The 21,984-nt window shown below is 36.1% G+C and overlaps 1 protein-coding gene across 1 annotated transcript; it reads right to left on the reverse strand.

Annotated features, from left to right (window-relative positions):
• Positions 1 to 219: 219 nt before the first annotated feature.
• Positions 220 to 18,244, reverse strand: LOC121431922 (myosin-4-like). Its single transcript, XM_041629700.1, has 11 exons — positions 18,154 to 18,244; positions 15,243 to 15,751; positions 14,712 to 14,870; positions 12,568 to 12,717; positions 11,416 to 11,595; positions 9,268 to 9,405; positions 8,263 to 8,403; positions 7,539 to 7,655; positions 6,606 to 6,703; positions 5,533 to 5,680; positions 220 to 556 (listed from the first exon to the last, which is right to left on the reverse strand). Exons 2-11 carry the CDS (start codon positions 15,732 to 15,734, stop codon positions 389 to 391), a joined length of 1,791 nt encoding a protein of 596 aa, XP_041485634.1. The 5' UTR covers positions 15,735 to 15,751; positions 18,154 to 18,244; the 3' UTR covers positions 220 to 388.
• Between the last annotated feature and the right edge of the window lie 3,740 nt (positions 18,245 to 21,984).

Consider the following 21,984-nt stretch of genomic DNA (forward strand, 5'->3'; position numbering starts at 1 on the left):
TATGATTTAGACATTTTATATGGCGATGAAAATAATAGATTTTCTTCAGCATTTTATGTAACAACATTTTTCTTCAAACATGAACACAATTTGCCAAATTAGTACTAAAATGTATTAAAAATTTATAAAAAATAAAACCTTTCATATAACTGAATTCTCTGATTACAATACTATAAACAAATGACCATCATTTCCCCATAATCTACTGGAATGAAATGCTTTCTTCAAGCTTAAATTCAGGACTTTAAACATGATGTATGCATTCATGTTTAAAAGTCCACCCACAAACCTGTGTAATATATACATGTAGCTCAAATGCATGAAACCACTATCTGTGAATTGTTTTTATTATTGATATGTAAAGTGAGCATTCTCCCATGATTTCAATTCACGAATTCCCTGGACAGTTTCTCTGGTGATCTTCAAATTCCTGTTGCCTTTCTGGGGAGAACTCTCGGGTGCATCGCAGACATTTTAGCTTGCTCCTCCTTCGTCTGCCCCCACTGCTGCTCGGTCGGGCTGTTGTCCATTGGTGGCTCTGGGGGGCGGTCGCATCCTAAGGATATAACAATAAATAATAATAACATAATAACAATAATAGTACTTGTAGTAATAGTAGTAGTGGCAACAATGATTGAAACAATAATGGGTCCATTTAGAGCACAGATTATATAATACATACATGTATGTATATAAACCCCTCTCAGTTTTTGGGGATATCTTTTTGGTTAATGAAGTATAAAAGATGAAACTGGTATCATTGGAAAGCTGAATTATTCCTCTTTACAATGACATGCCATTTGCTGCGATTATGTAATCATGGAATATGCAGTCACCCTGAACATTGAGAAAAGTCAGAAGTGAAATGTTGCAAAATGCATTGATTTCTAACAAGAGTCTCCATTTCTATAGAATTTCCACCATGCAGGTTACAGTGAATGCACTCGGTCCATCCTCGAGACAACTGGAAATTCGCTATTGGAAACGACGCATTTTGCAACATTTCATTTCTAACATTGCTGCGTATTATCATGTCTGTGTAATTCATGATAACACTAGCATTACAAATGACACATGATTGTAAAGAAGAATAATCATGCTTTCTAATGATATCACTTTTACACATGATGATGGCACATTAAGAAATTTATTAGCACTCAAACTTGCAGTTTGAGTTGCAGAACTCAAACATGACATGGCAACGAATTTTGCAACATTTCATTTTTTACATTGCTGCATATTGATCATGTCTGTGTATTTCATGATAACACTAGCATTACAAATGACACATGATCGTAAAGAGGAATAATCATACTTTCCAATGATACCACTTTTCCATATGATGATGGCACACTAAGAAATTTATTAGCACTCAAACTTGAGTTGCAGAACTTTTTTTGAGGGGTTATATATATATGTACATATTCTACTACGCCAAATACTTGGTATATCATTATGTGATAAAAATCATGTAGTATTTGATGATGGTGATGAGGAAGAGTATAATGAAGATGATGATGATAATGAGACAGAGGATCATAATGGTGGTGAGTGTTAATAATCAAAGTCGAAAATCCATATTTTATTGTTCGAAACAGATCTCCGACGAAATTTTTGTTTGCCCAATTAATCGAGGGTCTAGCAGCCAATCGTGGTGGTGATAGTGACAATGATGATACAATTATACTTGCTTATATAGCGCTTAATACTTATTTTGTCAGAAGTCTCTAAGCGCTCTACAGTATATGCAGCATAATTACCCTGGCTTTAGCAGTGCATCTGTTACGTGCACTGTGTTTCAAGGAATGAATTCCTGCCATGCGATGATGATAGTGATGAGAAATAGGAGGAAGATCGTAAAAGGAATGATGATGATAAGGAGGATGATGTCAATGGTGGTGGTGGTGGTGATTTGACAATGATGAAACGATGATGATAGTGATGATGATAATGAGAAATAGTAGGAAGATGGTTGTCAGTAATGATGATTGGGAGGATGATGTCAATGGTGATGATGATGATGGTGGTGAAGATGATGATGGTGATGATGATGATGGTGATGATGATAGTGATTATTATGATGATGGTGATGATAGTGATGATGATGATTGATAGCGATGATGATTTTTATGATGGTGATGATAGTGACGGTGATGAAGATTATGATGAAAATAAGGTGCAAGATGGTGGTGGCAAGTTACAATGAAGCAATGAGGATCAAGATGATGAATAGGAAGATAATGGTAGTGATTATGCTTCTTAAAGAAGAAGAATCAGAATAGGAATTTCAAAAGGAAAGAATTGGTTGCAGTGACCAGGCCTAAATACATTGACAATGTGTATTGTTGATACTTGACAGCACATCTATAAACCCTTTTGTATTGGAATGTACTCTATGGCATCTTCTAAACAAGCTATTCTGATAAAAACATTCTAAACCCTATTGTATTTAGGATAATCATTACCCTTGACAATTCAAGCTCATTCTCAACTCTCTTACATTGAATGGATGGTTACTCCACCAAGTGCTTTCCAAATCCTATTGCATTGTGATCTGTAGTTTGATACCACATGCACAAGCGGAACATTTCATGGAACAACCTGTCACTGATTTTCACTGACTATTGTTATAAGCTACCACTAATCCTTGCATCCCATTGGCTAAGAACAAATAAGTCAGTGAAAATTAAAGACTTAACTTTTCATGAAAAGTTCCCCGGTATAGACAATTACACAGGAATGAAGGGCACACCTGTTTCACTGCTCCTACTCTGTCTACATGTACATGTATATGAGGGACATGCACCCTTCTCTTTAAAGGTGTTTACCTGTACCGTATCTACATTCATTGATAAACTACGGATGAGATTCATATCATGGAATCTTGCTCATTTTCGGGCTAGTTTAAAAGACCTTGTTGCTTCAGTGACATGAGAAAAACTGCAATTTAGTTTATGTGTATTTTGGGGGCATGTATCACAGAAATGTTCAACGCAGCACTTAAGCCGCGCATCAGGAATGTTACACACCACCACTGTGTTAACGAAATCCTCTCTGCAGGTCATCACCGCCATCATCGTGGTCTGGACCCACTCGCACCAATGCGAGATAAGCATGCTAACCTCTTACAATGAACATGCTCTACCCTGGAATTTTTTGCTCCTGTGCATTTAGAATAACTGAATCACAAAATTGTGACATCCCTATCTAAAACGTGTACATAAGGAATTCCACAGAGCTGTAATGATAACGGCCTCCTATGTGGGGCCTGGACTAGCAAAGCAACCTAACTGTGCAATATATGAACCTCCTCGGGAACGTTTCATCAACATTCGGACAAGTTGTCCGAATCGACGACTTTCCTTGATTTTGATCGGCTGAGGAGCTCTGTTACTATGGTAACTGTCAGATAAAACAGGATTTGTCAGATAAAACATCCTCTCATGGAACCCTCCCCTGATCTTGTTTACGTCATCTCACTGTGAGGTTGTAATATGCAAGGAGCAGCTCAACAATTATTTCCAGGCGTATCAAGAAAGTGGACTCAAACTAAGGTAGGAAAAAAAATTCTATTAGGTGACAGTAGTCAATGATGATGATTGTGACAATGAAGATGGTGGTGATGATGATGAATAATGAATATTAGTAATTATCACCTATATAGAGCGTTTTAGCCATACTTTTGAAAACGCATATTTTGGTCTGCATCAATTGGTTGTGCTGTATCAGAGCGTATCCCTAGAATGGCCAAAATTCCGAGGAATATCCCATAGGCTCCTGTACAAAATTTGCTATTAAATATGAGAGCATATTCAACAGTATAGTGTGCTTGCGCGAATGCGGGAAATATACAACGCGTACAACAATGAAAGCAATGCGATGCGCATCATCAGAGCACGACACTCAATGACGTCATAATGAATTACATGCAAGTCGCATGTCAGCGACCAAATTTGATCTGAAAGGAAACCAAAACCCAAGAAAAGAGGCAATCTTATTGGAAAGAGTAAAATGAAAGGAACAATTTAAAAAAAGTTTCATCAAAATCGGTTATGAAATAAGCAAGTTATGGGAGTTTGAAAACTCTTGTTGTACTTTCTATGGGCATCCTCAAATTGGCAAACGTGCTTCAAAATGGCTGATTTTGTGGACAACTCTCCATTTGTTTTGTACACAAATTTTCAGATTTTCCTCATCTTTCAAGTTGCATCTTGCCTCCTTCTGAGCACAACATATGTCATGGGAAAATATAATCCACACCATATATGTCAAGGTCAGGAGGTGATAATGTGAAATATGTAAAATAAAAGGGAAAATCTGAAAATATGTGTACAAAACAAATGGAGAGCTGTCCACAAAATCAGCCATTTTGAAGCACGTTTGCCAATTTGAGGATCCACATAGAAAGTACAACAAGACTTTTCAATCTTCCATAACTTGCTTATTTCATAACCGATTTTGATGAAACTTTTTGTAAATTGTTCCTCTCAATTTACTCTTTCCAATAAGATGGATTCTCTCTTCTAGGGTTTCGGTTTCCTTTAAGAAGTGATATTTATGTGATAAGTGATATAACTTGTTTAATCTAATTTCTCTCTTTTTGATTGCTAGGGGAGGGATAGATGATAACTGGATGGCTTTCTTAGTTTCTTTTATGGAATACTAGAAATATTCCTATCATCTGCGATTCTGGGAATATTTTCCCAAACTCTTTGAATATTTCTGGTATTCTATTCTGAGACATTCAATATAATATAAAGATTATCTTGGCTTACATAGCGTATATAACAAATATTATCAAGTCTCAAGGTAGTTTAAAATACCCACACAAAAAAAAGAGAAGAGAAATGGTTCTTTACAGATAGCTATCATTTGATTGACAGATCTTAGTACTACTTGTATTGTAAGTTGGAATCTAGTTCATTTTACAAGCACAATAGCACATGTAGATGGATGCTTGATTGCGTGCAGTTGTAGCTTATGCCTCCACCCTTGCTAGATCAATAACTTTTCAAACAATGACCTCTGTGACCCTTGACCTCTGTGACCATTGACCTTGTGATCTCAAAATCTAATCTTATCAGCACTCACATGTATGACCCCCACCCCATAGATAAAATATGCTTCATTCTGTCAAAATTTGAAGTTGTTAAGTAATGACGAAATGAGATAAGAGTTTGTTTGACATAATTTTTTTATTTTTCATGGACTGCTTGAACATTTCAGAGATTGCACAGTGAGCACATTTCTTGCCTGAGTGCACACTAAATTTTTTAATTTTATTTTTTCAATTATTCTTTGAAGCTCTGAGAGAAATTCTATATTCAATTGAGTACTTGTGTAGGTTACTATTGATCAATTTTTAACCAATCATATGTAATTTTAAAGCTTGGGATCTTCTGTTTTTAGTTTCATAAATATCTCAAAATTCATTTTAGGTGACTTATTGTGGGTTTGATGATGGGGGGGTCACATATTCATACATGACCCAGGCTGGAAGTTGAACCCTCAAACAATGTCTATGTGACTTACCTCTTGCGGTGACGACATGTCGCTTCTGTCCCTTCCTCCGACGGCGATCTCTGATCGTCTGCTGGCGTATCCACGGGTCTCTTGCCATGGATTGACATCTTGACACCGTTGGTGAACAATCAGTGGCATGGATACCGACGACTCATTTCTATTGGATGGTAATAATAACCACATATCAATATATCTAGTATTGCTCAAGGTGTCAAACAAATCAACATAAGTTTAATATAATAAACAGTAAAGTAGAAAATATATGAAATCTTACAAGAGCAAGCAAAAATTATACTGCAATTCATAGGAGAAGATTACTAGGCTATTTTAGGAGATATTATGAAATCTAAGATAGTTTTTCAAGTTTTTTGGGGATGAATCTATTTGATGAAATGAAAACGGAAAAAAACACGTCCATGAGGGTAAAAATACGGAGGCTTGATTTCAATACTCTTGAATAAAATTGGTGATAATGAAAATATTATTCTTGTAAATTGGGAAAGAGTGTACATGAGGGAAAAGGGGGGCTTGAATAAATCCTCTCACATACGAATTAGGTAGTGTGTGATAAATTCTGTTTGATGAAAGGATAAAGGGTGTAAAAGTACCCCCTGGAGAAAAATGGCGGCTGGCAATCAATCTTCTTGAACAAACTGGGTAATCATGAAAATACTAAGATTGTGTAGTGTATGATAAAATATAAATGTTTGTACATGTACAGTTGAAACCCAAAGTTTACATACACATGGCAAGTGTCAGCTTTTCTTTGAATTTCCTGGGTGTATGCAAATTTCTGGCCTCAACTGTATGTAATTCAGCTGGTAGAAGAAATAGTCATTTAATCTAACTAATCCCAATATCATTGCCAGCGAAGAGGCGTAGATACCGATGTCCAATTCTATATGATGAATGGACAAGGAAATGAAATTGTCCTTGGGTTGAAAATGGAGGCTTGATTGAAACTTCTTGAATAACATTCATCTTGGTAATCCTGAATTATTGGTAAATGGGTAAGGTATGGATTTAGCTTAGCTTGCAAGAAAAAGTCCCCATGGGAGATCAAAAGAGGATTCTGGCCTCACCTTAATTGGCTCAAAGTCTGAGATAAGTATTGATTTTCTGCATGTAGCTTGCTGTTATCTCCCTTCAGTTTCTCGAGTTCAACCACCAAACGTTCCATCTAATGCAATTCAGAAAATGAAGTTGTTTTTTTTTATTTGATATTGATAATAGTGATTGCATAACTCTTAAAGGTATTGTTTAACTTTGTGAACAGCCGATTTAAAAAATTCTCAAACCAAGATGAAACATGTGTACAAGTCCATGTATTAGACCTAATAAACCCTGAAAACAACCATTATTGAGAATGAAAAGCTGAAACTACAAGGCAAACCACAATTTTATAGACGCCTAAATAGTACACATAAGTGTATGGGATGAAATTAAGATGGTGTTTCCGGTCACTTTATACTTCAACTTTTGAATCACTAAATAATTATTTTGAACGCAATTTTTTCTGGGCTTCATCTTGTAACATATCACAGACAGAGGTGACAAGTGTGACCTTCTAGCTCAGATATTTTAAAAGTCAAACCAATCACTTTAACCTATATTAAGTTGGCTAAAAGTATTTGGACTTCATTAACATATCAGTTACAGATATAATACTTGGAAATTTGTGGACATTAACTTTTGCTATACATGTATCTCACAAACTTCTGAAAATCATTCATTTTATTCAGAAAATAAAATATTTGAACACATGAGACATCAGAGTCAAAGTATTATTGCACACACACACACACACACACATCCCAAATTGAATTAAATCACTTTTATGAGATGAAAAAAGAAAAAATTTTGCCGACATTACAACCCAATTCAACAACCTTTTTTTCAGCCCAAGAAAAATTCAGAAATTAAGTTTTCAGAATTCAGTTATGAATGATCAAAAGGCAGTTTACTGACAAGACTGGAGATAAGCCCAGGATTATTAGGATTAGAAATCATGGTACCTGTTTATTCAGCATATGATAGTTCCGTTTCCAGGTGTCTAGCTCATTGCGAAGACCGCTCTTTTCTTTCTCCATCTCTGAGCATCGCTCTTTGAAATCAGATTTATACGTTTCCACCTGAAATTAAAGTAAGTTACATACATGTACAATTGCTACTTACTTTTAAGAATTAGATTCAATTTCATGCATTCCAAAATGTATTTCAACCTAAAGTGAAATTGAATTTCTTCAAGAATTACATTCAGTCTCATTAAAATGAATATCAATTCAATCTATAATGGTTCTACAAAATGTATTCCATATTATTGAACTTGGGAAATATTATCTCTTCTTTATATACAATACATGTATTGTACACTACTGTAAATGTACTATATTTTGGTGCTACATTGGGCGCAGGCAAAAAAAGAAATGGGATTTGAAAAGGGGATTTGGAGACCGTGCCTATTAATCCATTGCTCCACTCCTTTGGAACTCCCTCCCTTCTTCGCTCTGTGAAATTGACAACATTGAACTCTTCAAATCATCTCTAAAAACTCACTTATTTCAACAGATGTGTAGTAATTAGCTTAATTGGATGAGCCTGCACTTTTGAATGTTTGAAGCAGAAATATAGCACAATATGAATGCTGTGGTTCATCATCATCAAAGATTTCAACAAGAAATTGAACCTTTTACTTCTGATTTCAGTGTCTATCCCAAAGGCCACAGACCCATTGCCTACCTGGTACAGTGCTGCAGTCATCTCTCCCTTTGTAATATTAAGCTCGTCTTCCGCGCGTTCTTTTGCGGCCTTGAGATTCTGACAGGAGGAACATCGCTCAGATTTTATGTGTGAGAGGGCGGTTAAACGTCGCTGAATCTCCTACAAATTGAGAGACAATATAAAAGTATTGTTAACCTTTGGATGAAATTGATATTCTGTATCTCCCAAATCAGTATTTTCCATCAAAATTCTCTTTTCTTTCAACCAAAGCTATTTTCAATTTTCATTTCACTGTCAGCCGCTGCAGAAACTCTACTACATGTTGGGAGAAAATTTAAAGGGGGTTGGATTGTCTTTTCAAAACCAATTTTGATATAGAGCTGCCAAATTGTGGAAGAACTTACATGTAATAGCATTCTGAATCTATCCATTCCATTTCTATCACTGATTTATTCTTCTTTTGACAGTCTGTAATGTTCTCAAAAGACCATAATTTGGTAAGTTTATAAAGTGAAGTAAGACTTGAGAACAATGGGGGTCGGACATACAAAAAGGTTGATCATTTTATGGAATTGCCCTATTATTATTATTATCATTATTATTATATTATCAAAATTATTATTTATTACTATCATTATTGTAAAGAAGTTAAAAGTAATTGCAGCAAGCAATTATTTCATGAGAAAGCCTTCAAAATCAAGGTTAACTACCACAACATTATCACAGACCTAGATCTGGTACATTCGAATCAACTCTTCTGTGAAATCATGAAATTTTAGCTGAAAACCGATAATTCTGATGATCACTGACACAAAAAGGCATATGTGGGACAGTGTATAAATATTACTTGGAAAAATACCAGACATTTTATGGAATTCCGTGCTTATTTTGCTAATCTCTCAGCAATTACACATTCTTTTTCCAAGAGTCCTTTGGCACATATCTTTATTCATACAAACAAACACTTTTGGGTGGCCATTTTATTGGATTGTTACCACAACTGGCATATAGCTTTAAGCTCACAGTTTTCTCAGCCACAGCTGCATCTCTTTCCTGCCTCAATGACTCCTTTTCAGTTTCTTGCCGTTTCTGGACCTTCATCAGTCTTGCGTTTTCCTTCGTCAGATTCTTGATCTGCATCGACGGCAAAACCTGATCAACCTGTGGGCAATTCCAAGCAAAAGTGGACATTTTCCAAAAATTCATATTGGCTCTATTTCAAATCTGGATCAAATTTTTCTATCAAAACACGTATGGATTTCATGAATACAAAAGGGGAACATAATTAGCCACAATTTTTTTTTTCTTACGCATCTCATAGGAGAATCAGAAGATCAAAATAACAAATGTCATTATTTTGAAAAGTGGGTTTCAGCAGCTACTGTCAGGTACCATTTCTTAGCAAATAACTATTTAAATATGGGTGATATCTTTGTTTGAATACTAAAAACCTGTTTCTGAATGTCACTCCATAACCGTGGAACTGCCCCTGTGTGTGTGTGACAGGGGACAAGTCAATTACTATTATCATTATAATTTGTTTGGTGTCACCTGTGCCTGATGGGAGGCGAAAAGCGAACTGAATCACTGTGACCCGCAGGTCTGCAGGTGGACCACTACACCGGGTTTCCCCTACTCTTATATGAATAGTGCAGTTGGTTCTTAACGTCAAGGGACCCATTTCATAAAGATCTGTTACTATAACAAGTTTACGCTCAGCCAATCAAGAAGAGGAATTTCAGTAGCTTTACACTGCTATTTCAAATTTGTCACCATATTAAGTTTTTGTGAAACAGGCCCAAGGTTTTGATGAAGCCAACTTCAATGTTCTTCGGGGGGGGGGGGGGGGGGTGTTCAAAGAACACATTTGCAATCAATTGCAAATTCAAGTAGAATCTTACGAGTGATAAATCAAATTGAAATAAATATTTAACTGAAGGTTTTTTAACTTAAGTTTAACTAAAGGTTTTTCTGGTTACTGGAAGGAGCAGACCAGGGCCTTGTTGTACAAAGAGTTACGATTGATCCAATCGGTTAATGGATCAATCGTAAATCTTTGTAAGATGGGACCTAGTAATCAATTTCAAATTTGCAGTCAATCAAAATTATTGTTATTGGTCTAGGAACTAAAATTGACTTGCATATTGCAACCATTTGCAAGTTTCTCACAATTCCCATCAGACAGGCATGATATTATTCCAATCAAAATTATAATTCTCTTTTTTTTTACGTAAGGCATTCTTTCTTAATTTACCATGAAAAAATTATGACAATTAATTTCATTGCTTTATAAATTTCTTATTGCATATCTTTTTTCTCTATAGCTTTTTTATTACCAGTATTTTTTTTTCATGGAAATGGTAGCCGGCACTTCTACAATCATGATAATATTTGGTTTGAATGAGTGGAAGAGAAACAAAGGTACATTGATGAATTTGGCTAAAAACAGAACCTCTATTGAATTAATAATAATAATATAAGATATTTATATTGCGCACATATCCACCTTGTTAGGTGCTCAAGGCGCTCCTATATTACCCAGCTAAGCTAGGCGTTCATAGCGCACACAGCTTCTTAAGGAATTACTTCCTACCGGTACCCATTTACCTCACCTGGGTTGAGTGCAGCACATAGTGGATCAGTTTCTTGCTGAAGGAATTTACGTCATGGCTGGGATTCGAACCCACGACCCTCTGTTTCAAAGTCCGAAGACTAATCCACTGGGCCACAACGCTCCAATTAATACATTAAAAGTCTGAAATGCACTTCCAAAATGTTTAATTCCAAGTGCAACAAAAAGTTTGTTTTTCATCACACTTTTGCTCACGAGATCAGAGTTACATCAACAAAGCGAGGTGATACAAGCTAAAGCAAGGTTAATGTAGGTAAACCAAGCATTAACGCGATCCGCTCGCTGTTGCTTGTTTCTGCTCGCATTTGCTCTTTGCCACTAGACCTTGCTTGTATGGCTTCTGGTTGTATTCAGTTGCTGATGTTTGAAAAAGTTTCAAACGACATGTACCAAGCTAATCCGCAAAGGCTCTGCATTAGTCTGCATATTGACCTCGTTCATTTTGTTGCAACTGTCTATGTTCAAGCAATACACAGCTGATCGCAAGCCCAAACTGCAAAGGTGTGAGCCGGGTTTACACCACCACAATTTCTACTTACTGAGGGATCGGCCATAATTGCCAAGGTCGAGCCGTCGGAGAAGGGTGATCTCATATGTGCCATCTGGATCTCTTCCCTTCGTTGTAGCTTTTGAAGAGCCTTAGTCAGTTCTTCGACCCTGGAAGACAGAGCCTCGTTCATGACTTGATTCATTTTGATAGTCCTCTCTGAGTTTTTCACCTGCAAGTGTATGTAATATATGCCAATTTACATTATGCATATTGTATGCCCGGGGGGGGGGGGCGTACTGTACTTGTTTAGAGGTTCACTTCAGGGAATATTTGCCAAGAGTATCGTTTTATTTCCAATACTTGTTAAGGGTAGGGTTTCACACGTCAATACTTGTTAAGGGGTGCATTTTCAGAATATGTTCACGCATGGTATCCACTCGTGAATGGAAGTGCACCCCCCCCAGATTATACGTTAATTAATGTTTGTTTATATAAGAATCTACAAGTAAAGATAGAAAGTACTTTCATGCCTTTGATCTTGACCGTCAATCATACAACTGCAATAAATTTTCTTGCATATGTCACCTGCTGGTAATTGACCAAACTACATACAAAAGAATTTGAGACTTATTAATAATAATAATAATACATTTCTAAAATACGCATAACACCTACAGGTCTCTATGCGCGAGTGACTAAATCAAACATTCTGAAAGAGGTGTATTTTTAATTGAACTTTGAATTTCTCAAGCTGGGTAATATATCTTAATGTAGGTGGTAGAGAATTCCATTGCGCTGGTGCAGCTTTTTGGAAAGCCCGATCCCCATATGATTTGGTCTTGACAGTTATTTCAGAGAGAAGATTTTGTGAGCCAGAACGGAGATTACGCTTGGGTTTATGAATCTGGACAAGTTCTTGAAGATAAGCAGGGGCAATACCATGAATACGTTTGAATGTTAATATGAGAAGTTTATATTTGATAATTTTTGCATGATATTATGTCATTTGCTCTACTTCAGGAAATAAAATGTGGCTTCTACAATGTAGTAATCTGTTGATTTTGTGTAAACATTCTCTGAAACATTGCGGCTTGGATGACAATTACAGGTGCATGCCAGCGCACCCAGATGATAGAGACTTTGTGTTCCACCTTGGTCACTAAGATTGACAAATTATTCATTTTTGTGAATCACTCCATACCTTTCCTTCCATTTCCAGAAGCAACTTGGCGGTTTCTTCCTTGGGGCTATTGGCCTGCTCAAGAGTGTGTTTTATCTTTGCGATCTCTTCCTCTTTCTCCTCCAAGCTTCTCTTGAGCTGCTTGATGATTTCTCTGTACTGAATGGTATCCTGTTAGATGGAATTGAAAAATTAAAAAGGAGAAATAATCATAAAATGCAGTAAGAATACACATAATGATTTCCAAAAATGGTATCCTGTATTAAAAGACCCATACACGCAAAATTGTAGTAAAATGGTATACGAACAGACATGACAATCTTTGTACTGAATGGTATCCTGTAAGATGGAATTGAAAATTAAAAAGAAGGAAAAAAAAGTAAAATTGGGTAAGAAGACAAATAATGATATCCTTACACTTAATGGTATCCAGTTAAATGAAAATACATATAAAAAAAAATTATAGTAAAGTGTAGGCTATGGTGGCTCTGAAGTAAGGTTGATCACAAACATGACACTCAACTTCAGTCGTGAAGTTTGTGATTTTCGTTGCAAACTTCGCACTTTTAGTTTGCAATGAAAATCACTGACTTCATGACTAATGATTGCAAAGTTTAAAACTCAGCATACAATTTCTGCCCTTGTGTAGCTTTATATGAAGTTACATTGATCTCTTGCCTACTTCTGTATGTATATATAATTTTCTTGTTTCTTTGTTACTAATTGATACTAAGGACATCATTTTGTTATGGAAAATGGAGGAAAGTTTTCCATTTTAGATTATGCTATTTATTCCCAAAATTTTAATTCTTGAAGACCAAATTATTATATTTTGCCTGATTACTTCAGAGAGCTTTGTCAGATGACTTGCCTAGCGGGAAAAGAAATATGATATTTTTGGATCAAAACAAAAGCTTGATAATTGGGAAGGAAATTGTTTAAGCTCCCATCACATTTATTGCGAATCAAGCAGAATTGGCCAGAATGAAAGGACTATTGTTTGACCACCAGTTGGTCATTCAAATCTACCTCGAACACCGTTTGAAAATACCCCTCGAATGTTTTGACCATGACCAAAACATACGGCGAAACAAGGGTAGGGAAGAAGCTAGGTAATGGGTATTTGCCCATATCTTTTGTAAGCGATATATGATGCAGTATTTGGTACCCTGGGGTACCAAATAATAATCCGCCATTTTGTTGAATTATTTATTTTATTTTTTGCGCTGTACCCTGGGTTACCAAAAAATGTGTACAAGTATATTTTAATGTTTTGTACAGATTTTTTCTTTCTTTTTAGTGATCTTATGTAACAATTAATGCATGCAAATGATAACTTTATTCTAATTTTCATGTTCTGTTCTAATCTTCACTGTTCAATAATAACACCACCCCCACCGCGTGTACCAGGGCGAGTTTTGGGACTATATTAAAAGCTAATCTTTTGTGTAAGTTAGCTGTCGAAAAGTATACTTAAATTCTTAAGTATAACATAATTTGTTTACTATTATTGGCATTAGATTGTATCAAAGAAAGGAAATAGGCGTTGTGATCATTGTCCCCATTCATTGTCATGATTGTCGCACTAATCGTACGACCGAGATCAACATGACAACAATGTAACTGTACACTATTACAACACAAGATGGCGCTGCACAACGCCGTACCCCGGGGTACTACGGTACCCCGGTGTACGGCGTGGTGCATCATATTCTTAATAACTTAGAAGCATGTAGAGAAGCCCACACAACATTACAATACAAAACATGGGGCAATATGAAGGCATTATACATCGTAAATAAAAGTTTGAGTGGTAATATATGCTTAACATTATTCACAATACCAGTAATTTTAGATATTTTTGTACTTGTTGTATTAATGTGAGAATCCCATGTAAGAAACTCGTCTAATTGTACGCCCAGGTATGTGAAAGTAGAACATTGTTCTATTTCAGACCTGTTCAGAAACAGTTTAACACTAGAGTAGTCTAATCTTTCATTTTGACTAAGTGTATGAGGATTCACCTGGTCAATTTACTGAATTTCACCTCCAGTTTGGTGAATTCCTCCCCAAAATTTCTAGATTTTAGGAATATTTTTTTCGTTCCAGCTTTTGCTTGATTTCTGCTGATCCCGAATAAGTGTGATGGAGGCTTAAAGCATTACCATTAAATCTTTGAGACTGGCTCCTTGATCGGTCAAAAGGCGCTTCAGATGACCTTTAAGATGAAGGTTTTCTTGGACGACAGCTTCATGAATTTCTCTTGAGACGCCTATGTGCAAACCATGACTCATCAGATAGTCCTTCTTACCAGGCTGTGGGGACTGGATTCAAATAGATGGGTCCAAGTTTAAGCAAGAAGGTGAGAATAGAAGGGAAACAGAGGGAGAGAGAAGGCAGAAAGAGGGGAGGGGGTTAGAAAGGACGGAGAGAAAGAGAGAGAGAAAAAAAAACAGTTTTGTTTATTTTGATTACTTTATAACTGGTTACCAAATTTGATATCAAGTTTCCCGGTAATTTCAGTGAATTTGTGTATGCACAACATTTTTCTCTTAAAATATTTGTTGTGCCTCTCAAGAGGGGTGGGGGGCACGGGCAAGAAGTGCCCCTTCCTTGATCCGCCAATGGTATCATGGCCAAGCAAATGGCATTATTGCCTTGGATTATTTCAAGACTTAAGAAACTATGATGTGTACCTTTGGCTTCTCCGTTTCTCCACTGGCATGTTCCCTCTGATCTGGTTCACCTTTCTCTTCCGCTGATCCATCAACAGATTCATCCTCTTCAGCTTTGGACCTCTCTCCGCCCCCGTCGCCTTCCACGCTCCTTTCCTCAGCTTTCTTTCCCTTCTTAAGTTCCTCCCTCAGACCAGCCAATTCGCTATCCTTCACCCGGAGCTGGATCCTGCTGCGATTGACAAATGCCTCATTTCTCCACACCTCTAGCTGGAGATCCTCGGCCTTCTGCTCGGCCGTTGCCAGCTTCTCCTGGAGCTCGTTCACGGCTTGCGTAAGGTGGGTCAGACCTTTCAGTTGCTCTGCCATCGCATTGCGGTCAGACACTGCCACGTAGGCCATGACGGCATAGGCGTTCAGTTCCTTTCTCATCTTGGCATCTTGTGGCATGACCATGTTGTCACTTCCTGGAGCGGTTGGTGCGAGAACAGCAACTTTCTGATTGTCAGCCATGATTATGAAAATTTATTCTGAATAAACATGTTAGAAAGAGAACAAAATAAGTCATAATTCTTCTATCTTAATTTTGCTATTTTGCTTAATAGTTAAAAGTTAACCTATGGTAATTCAATTCAATTCAAGAAAGAAGAGCTTAGAGCACAATGTAGTACTGGGTGTATTTTACACGTGTCAATTATGAAAAAGATCCTTACCACGCATTCATCATGGCCATGGCTTGGTTTTACTCCTACTTTCACAATCAAACAAATGTGTCTTTCAATAAAAGTAATTATCATAAAACCACCAATGGCTGGATAAGATGAGTACTGGCACTTCAGACTTGGAACTGATCCAGAGACGAAAACTTGGCAAGCAACCAAAGAGTTAATTGAAATATGATAGCATCAGTCTCGAGAGCGGAAGAACCAATTTTAAATAAATACTTTCCTTGACTTTTGTATTAAAATAAAGCCTGGACAAACACCTAGGCTATCTACATCAGCTGCACTACCAACCAACCAACAAATCTGACCACTTGCACAGTGCAACCATCCTGTCCGTGGTCAATCTACAAATTGCATGCATGTAAAACAAATTGATTTTGCGATTTAGTCCATACCATATTTCATAGATCTGAATAAAGACATGATCAATCAATAATTCCATTACTCATTTGAAAGCAATACCATATATGCCTACTTGTAATATCAAGTTTTTTTCTAATGAATGAGGAAATCAACACTTTTCTTCAATATCCATATATTTTTAAGTGATCTTTTACAACTTGCTTATTTTGTTTTTATTATTATTGATTTACCACTTCCTCATCGTATGTATATGTATATTAATTTTCCTAGCCTAAATATTCTTGCCTTATTAACTTTAATATTTCTCATGTCAGTTTTCACAAAGGTTAGCCTACTGCTTTTTAATGTTTGAAATACGTAATGAGTCTTTACCAATTCAGCCATCTGGCTGCGACTCATGTTTTCATAAACCATGAATTGAATTGAGTCTACCTCAGATTGACTGCAACCACCCTGCCTAGATAGGAAATCTACTTACATGTACAAATGTAGATCTACAGAGTACACAACACACACTTCAAAAAATCTTAAACTCTTAATGCACTCCATTCGCATTATTGCACATCGTAACGGCGCTTCGTTTGCATTTCTGCACATCCACTTATTTCCCAATTGACACCCCTTTGTTCTGAGTATTGTTTTGTTTTGGATACATTCCCTTTCAAAGCCACTATGGGAGATTATCTACCTTCTTTTCATGTAATAATATCAATACAACCTACAGCAGACCCAGGTTCACTGAAATAAAATCGTCCTCAGAAATGATACCAAGTCCAAGGTCAGGCTCATTGTTAGGAGTTAGGACTCATGACACCTGTAGGAAAGAGGTGCTTTTTTTTCTTTGACTAGTCAAAGATCTATTCTCTTTTCTTTATTCACTGTAGTAAGGTCTATGTTTGTCAGAATACCAATGATAATTATAATCATTTGTATGATGAATTGCCCAGGTGAATACAAAAAAATCATGCCATTGACCCAGGGCCAAGCGCCAAGATAAAAAGCTAGGCCTACAGTTTGTTGGAAATGTAAGAAGAAAAAGTTTTGAACAAAAATTGCAATGCTTTTTTTAGTACTGAAATAAATCCATACATGAAAAGAAAGCCCATCAAACACTACAAGTTTTCTTCGCATTCTTTTCTAAATGTTCAGATAAAATATAGCTGTCTAAAAAAACAGAGAGAATATAAAAAAAAAACTAGGCCTAGGGGTCTAGGTCTATTATGGCAAATATAATGGATCACTGCTGCATGTAAAATAATGCAACATTTACAGGTCAATGCATTAAGAGTTAAATATCACAGCTTCTGTAATAAAAACCGAAAAAAAATATTTCCATATAGGCCTAGATCTAGATGTGATTTATTTTTCATTAGTAGACTAACTTGGCCTTTCATTCTGGAGATCTTTTTTTTTATTCACAAGTCAAGAAGGACAGTGTAAAAAATCAAGCATTTGTCCCCACCGGGGCCCCAAGAACAAGAGAAAATAAGCCAAACGTTGTCAACCTCATTTCACCACACAGGGAGTCCTAACAGTAACACGAGAACAAGGTTACATCGTAATCTTGTTGAGGGATAAAGACTAGACTTGGGCTACCAATGTAATAATAAAAGTAGGCTTACTGTACTACTAGTACTCAGCTCGGCGAAAACGACGCCGCGTCGACGGGCATCACACAGCTCCGCGCACTGCACTCCACAATCACAATTGAATGAAGTACCGGTAAGTCTTGACCTGGCTCTAGCTCTAGTATTAGTAATGTATTCAGGAACCAGCTACAGAATTCAGAAATCATAAAAACCTGTAAAATATCGAGAAACTAGAGCTTGAAGATTGGACTTTACCTTATTCTCCACACACCCGGTTATGTGTCATCGGAATACGCGCCGAACTACTGGTGGGCTGGGATCATGGGTGGGATTCCCCAGCAAAATACCAATTAATAGGCTTTGTTGCCAGCCGCTTATTGTTATTTTGTAATTGTAGACGTCCCGGTAATTATTTGTCGCCGAACAAAAACTTCTGGTATGACGGCTAGGGTATCCGAGGTCACGCGTTGACGGGGAATCCCCGAATTTCAAAATACTTGTTCATAGGGAATGTTGCGGAGTCGGGAAAATATGTAGATCTACACCCTCACATAATCAAATGATCGAATAGATTTAGGTGCATTACAATTAGATTACATGTTCTATCTATCCATCATTCATCCATCCATCCATTCATCCCGCTATCTATCTATCTATCAACCTATCTATCTATTAATCTATCCCTCCATCCATCCGTCCGTCTGACTGTCTGTCTATCTATCTATCTATCTATTTATCTATCTATCTATATCCATCCTTCCTTCCATCCATCTATTTCATCAATCCATCCATCTATCTTCTATTTATCTGTCTGTCTATATATCTATCTATCTACCTATCTATCTATCTATTATTCTATCCCTCCATCCATCCGTCCGTCCGTCTGACTGTCTGTCTATCTATCTATCTATCTATTTATCTACATGTATCTATCTATTTATCTACATGTATCTATCTATCTATCTCCTTCCTTCCATCCATCTATCCATCCATCTATTTCATCAATCCATCCATCCATCTATCTTCTATCTATCTGTCTATCTATCTATCTATTAATCTATCCCTCCATCCATCCGTCCGTCCGTCCGTCTGACTGTCAAGACGAAACAAAAGCAGAAACATATGTGGCGTCAGTTGTTGGGTAAAATGAGTCAAAGGTAATAAGGGTTGAATGACAAATTTGCTGATCATTGGAGCATGGCGGATCAATTCTAATTTCATATAGAATGTAGTCTGTAAATTTATCGGCATATTCACTTCGAACAAGCTGTTATTAATAGTGTTGCTCAAAACATTTCATTTAATTTTTAAAGAGGAAAATTAGTAGTTTTGTGTTGAATTCAATTAATTATTTATAATTCATTGAGTAAAAAATATATATACAGTATTTTTTTTATATAGGTTAATCAATTTATTTTATTTTTGCATTAATTATTCATTGCATTAATGCACATTCCTTTTATTTATAATAATTGATATTTGGATTGATTTGTTCATTTATTCATTTATTTCTTTATCCATTCATTTAGTTAATTAGTTAGTTTATTTATCATATTTAGTTATTTTATTTTATATTAATATTATTCATTCATTTTTTTCTCCAAGGAGGAGCGATCTTGCAAAAAAAAATAATACAGCCCAGTGGCATACGCGAGGGTGGGGGTGGTTACAGGGTACAACCCCCTTAAATTTGTTTTGATACCTACCGCCCCCCTAAAATTTTATTGAAGACTTTTATTTTTGCTTGTCATTTTTTTTTAGGTACGAAACGATGTAAATTTGTGGTCACGCTTTCTTTGCTTGTATTTTTTTGGGGGGGTGACAACATTTCATTCAGCTTGAATCCCACTCCCTTAAAAAATCCTGCGGACACCACTGATACAGCACCTTTCTACACAAAGCAGCTCAAAATTATTTCGATCAATCGCGCAAAATATTTAATGAAATATATCAAAGAAATGAAATGTGCCCTTTTTTGAAAATGAAATACCCTTTTTAAAGTAAAATGTAATACATTTTATTTAGAAAATCACAAAATTGTTGGCTCGCGCTTCGCGCTTGCATCAATTATTGTTTAGTATTAAGTATTCGTCCTGTTCATGGTTACAAAAATGCGTAGATTGTCCAGTTTTTCGAAAATACGTTCCACCGCCCCTGCTCTTTCATACAGTCGGCTAAATACGATTCAATTCTGTGTTTATATGGGAGGTACTACAATGGGCGAAAGTCTCCCTCGGTTATGATTTTTCATGAAGAGTATAAACGAGAAAAAAAGTGGAGATGAGAGGAAAAGCAATACCAAAGAAAGAAAAATCAAGAGGGTAAAATTAAGGGTCTCGAAAATCTCGATAAATTTTGTATCACGCCCTCTCCCAATTTCGGCAATTTAGGTCAAATATTTCCATTTGTGATCCGTAAGGATATTCTTCCTCGTATAGGGATAAGAAAAAGGTACTAAAATAATGATTTGTTACACTGTTAGAAAAAATAAAAGAAGTTCCTGCAGCAGAGTCTCGAGAACACCTGTAATCTTACCGAATTGCGTAATCTTACAGGAAATTGGTAAAAAAAAACCGTGATTTTACAGGAAATAAACAGAAGATTTTGTAGAAAGCAATAACAGAATCATTCTGTAAATTCATAAAACAAGAATTTTCTGCAATTTAACAGAACAGGTCTGTTTAAAAAGGGGAAAAGGGTGTTTTATTCAAGGAAATTTGAAAGATTCCATACATCAAATACCAATTTGCTGTAAGATTACGCAATTCGGTAAGATTACAGGTGTTCTCGAGACTCTGCTGCAGGAACTTCTTTTATTTTTTCTAACAGTGTATGAATTTGTCTTATTTTTTCTTAACCCGCTCATCACAAGATTAAAAAAATCCCCATAGACTTTGTACACGGCCCATCCGGTTCCCGTAGGCAACGGATTAATTGAACAATTTTTTCGGTATCAAAGCATTATTATAACATATTAAAAAACATATATGCGCAAGTCCTGATGAAGATAGTATTCATGATCTATAGTGGACAGCCTTACGTTATTTTGATATGGGGAGCTGGAGCAAGACGGGTCAAAGAAGACGTTTTTCTTTAATTCAAAATTGACTATACCATGGTTAAAGGCCAAGTCCACCCCAGTATAATGTTGATTTGAATAAATAGGGAAAAATCAAACAAACATAATGCTCAAAATTTCATCAAAATCGGATGTAAAATAAAAAAGTTATGGCATTTTGAAGTTTCGCTTATTTTTCACAAAACAGTGATATGCACAACTCAGCGACATGCAAATGGGTCAGTCGATGATGTCCGTCACTCACTATTTCTTTTGTTTTGTATTGTTTGAATTATACAATATTTTATTTTTTACATATTTGACAATAAGTACCACCTTGGCTGAACCATATAGTATTAAACAATGCCAATTCCACATGTTCAGAGAGAAATAATTGTTTCCCTTGACAATATAGAGAAAATTAGAATATTTCATATTTCACATAATACAATACAAAAAATATAGTGAGTGAATGACGTCATCAGTCTCCTCATTTGCAAATACCGACCAGGATGTGCATCATTGTTGAACGGAAATAAATAAATCTAATCTAATCTAATCACTGTTTTGTGAAATTAAGCGAAACTTTAAATTATCATAACTTTCTTATTTTACATCCGATTTTTAAGTATTTTTCAGTTTGTTGGATTTTTCTCTTTTTATTCAAGGATTTTTTTGGGGGGATGGACTTGTCCTTTAATATAAAGGTACATTTCCCAAAGCCTGTATGCTCTTATACTTTTCTTTCCCATTTGTCTTCCTCTATTTCTCCCTTTTCTCCTCAGTCTTCCCCATTTTACCAGGTACTTGAAAAAAGGGCGGTGTTCCCTGTACACCGACACACTTGTTCATGATTAATAACTAGGGCAAATATCATGTGGACAAAATATATTGGAAATATTTCAACATGTTTTTAAAAAAGGTACAGATATGCATTTCTCCTTGGTCCACCATTTTGATTGTATTGATTACGCTTGTAAATTGTAAACTTGTAAAAAAAAACCTTGTAAATCATATCAGCTTATCAA

Source organism: Lytechinus variegatus, chromosome 18 (genome assembly GCF_018143015.1).
Source record: "Lytechinus variegatus isolate NC3 chromosome 18, Lvar_3.0, whole genome shotgun sequence".
NCBI classification, from domain to species: Eukaryota; Metazoa; Echinodermata; class Echinoidea; order Temnopleuroida; family Toxopneustidae; genus Lytechinus; species Lytechinus variegatus.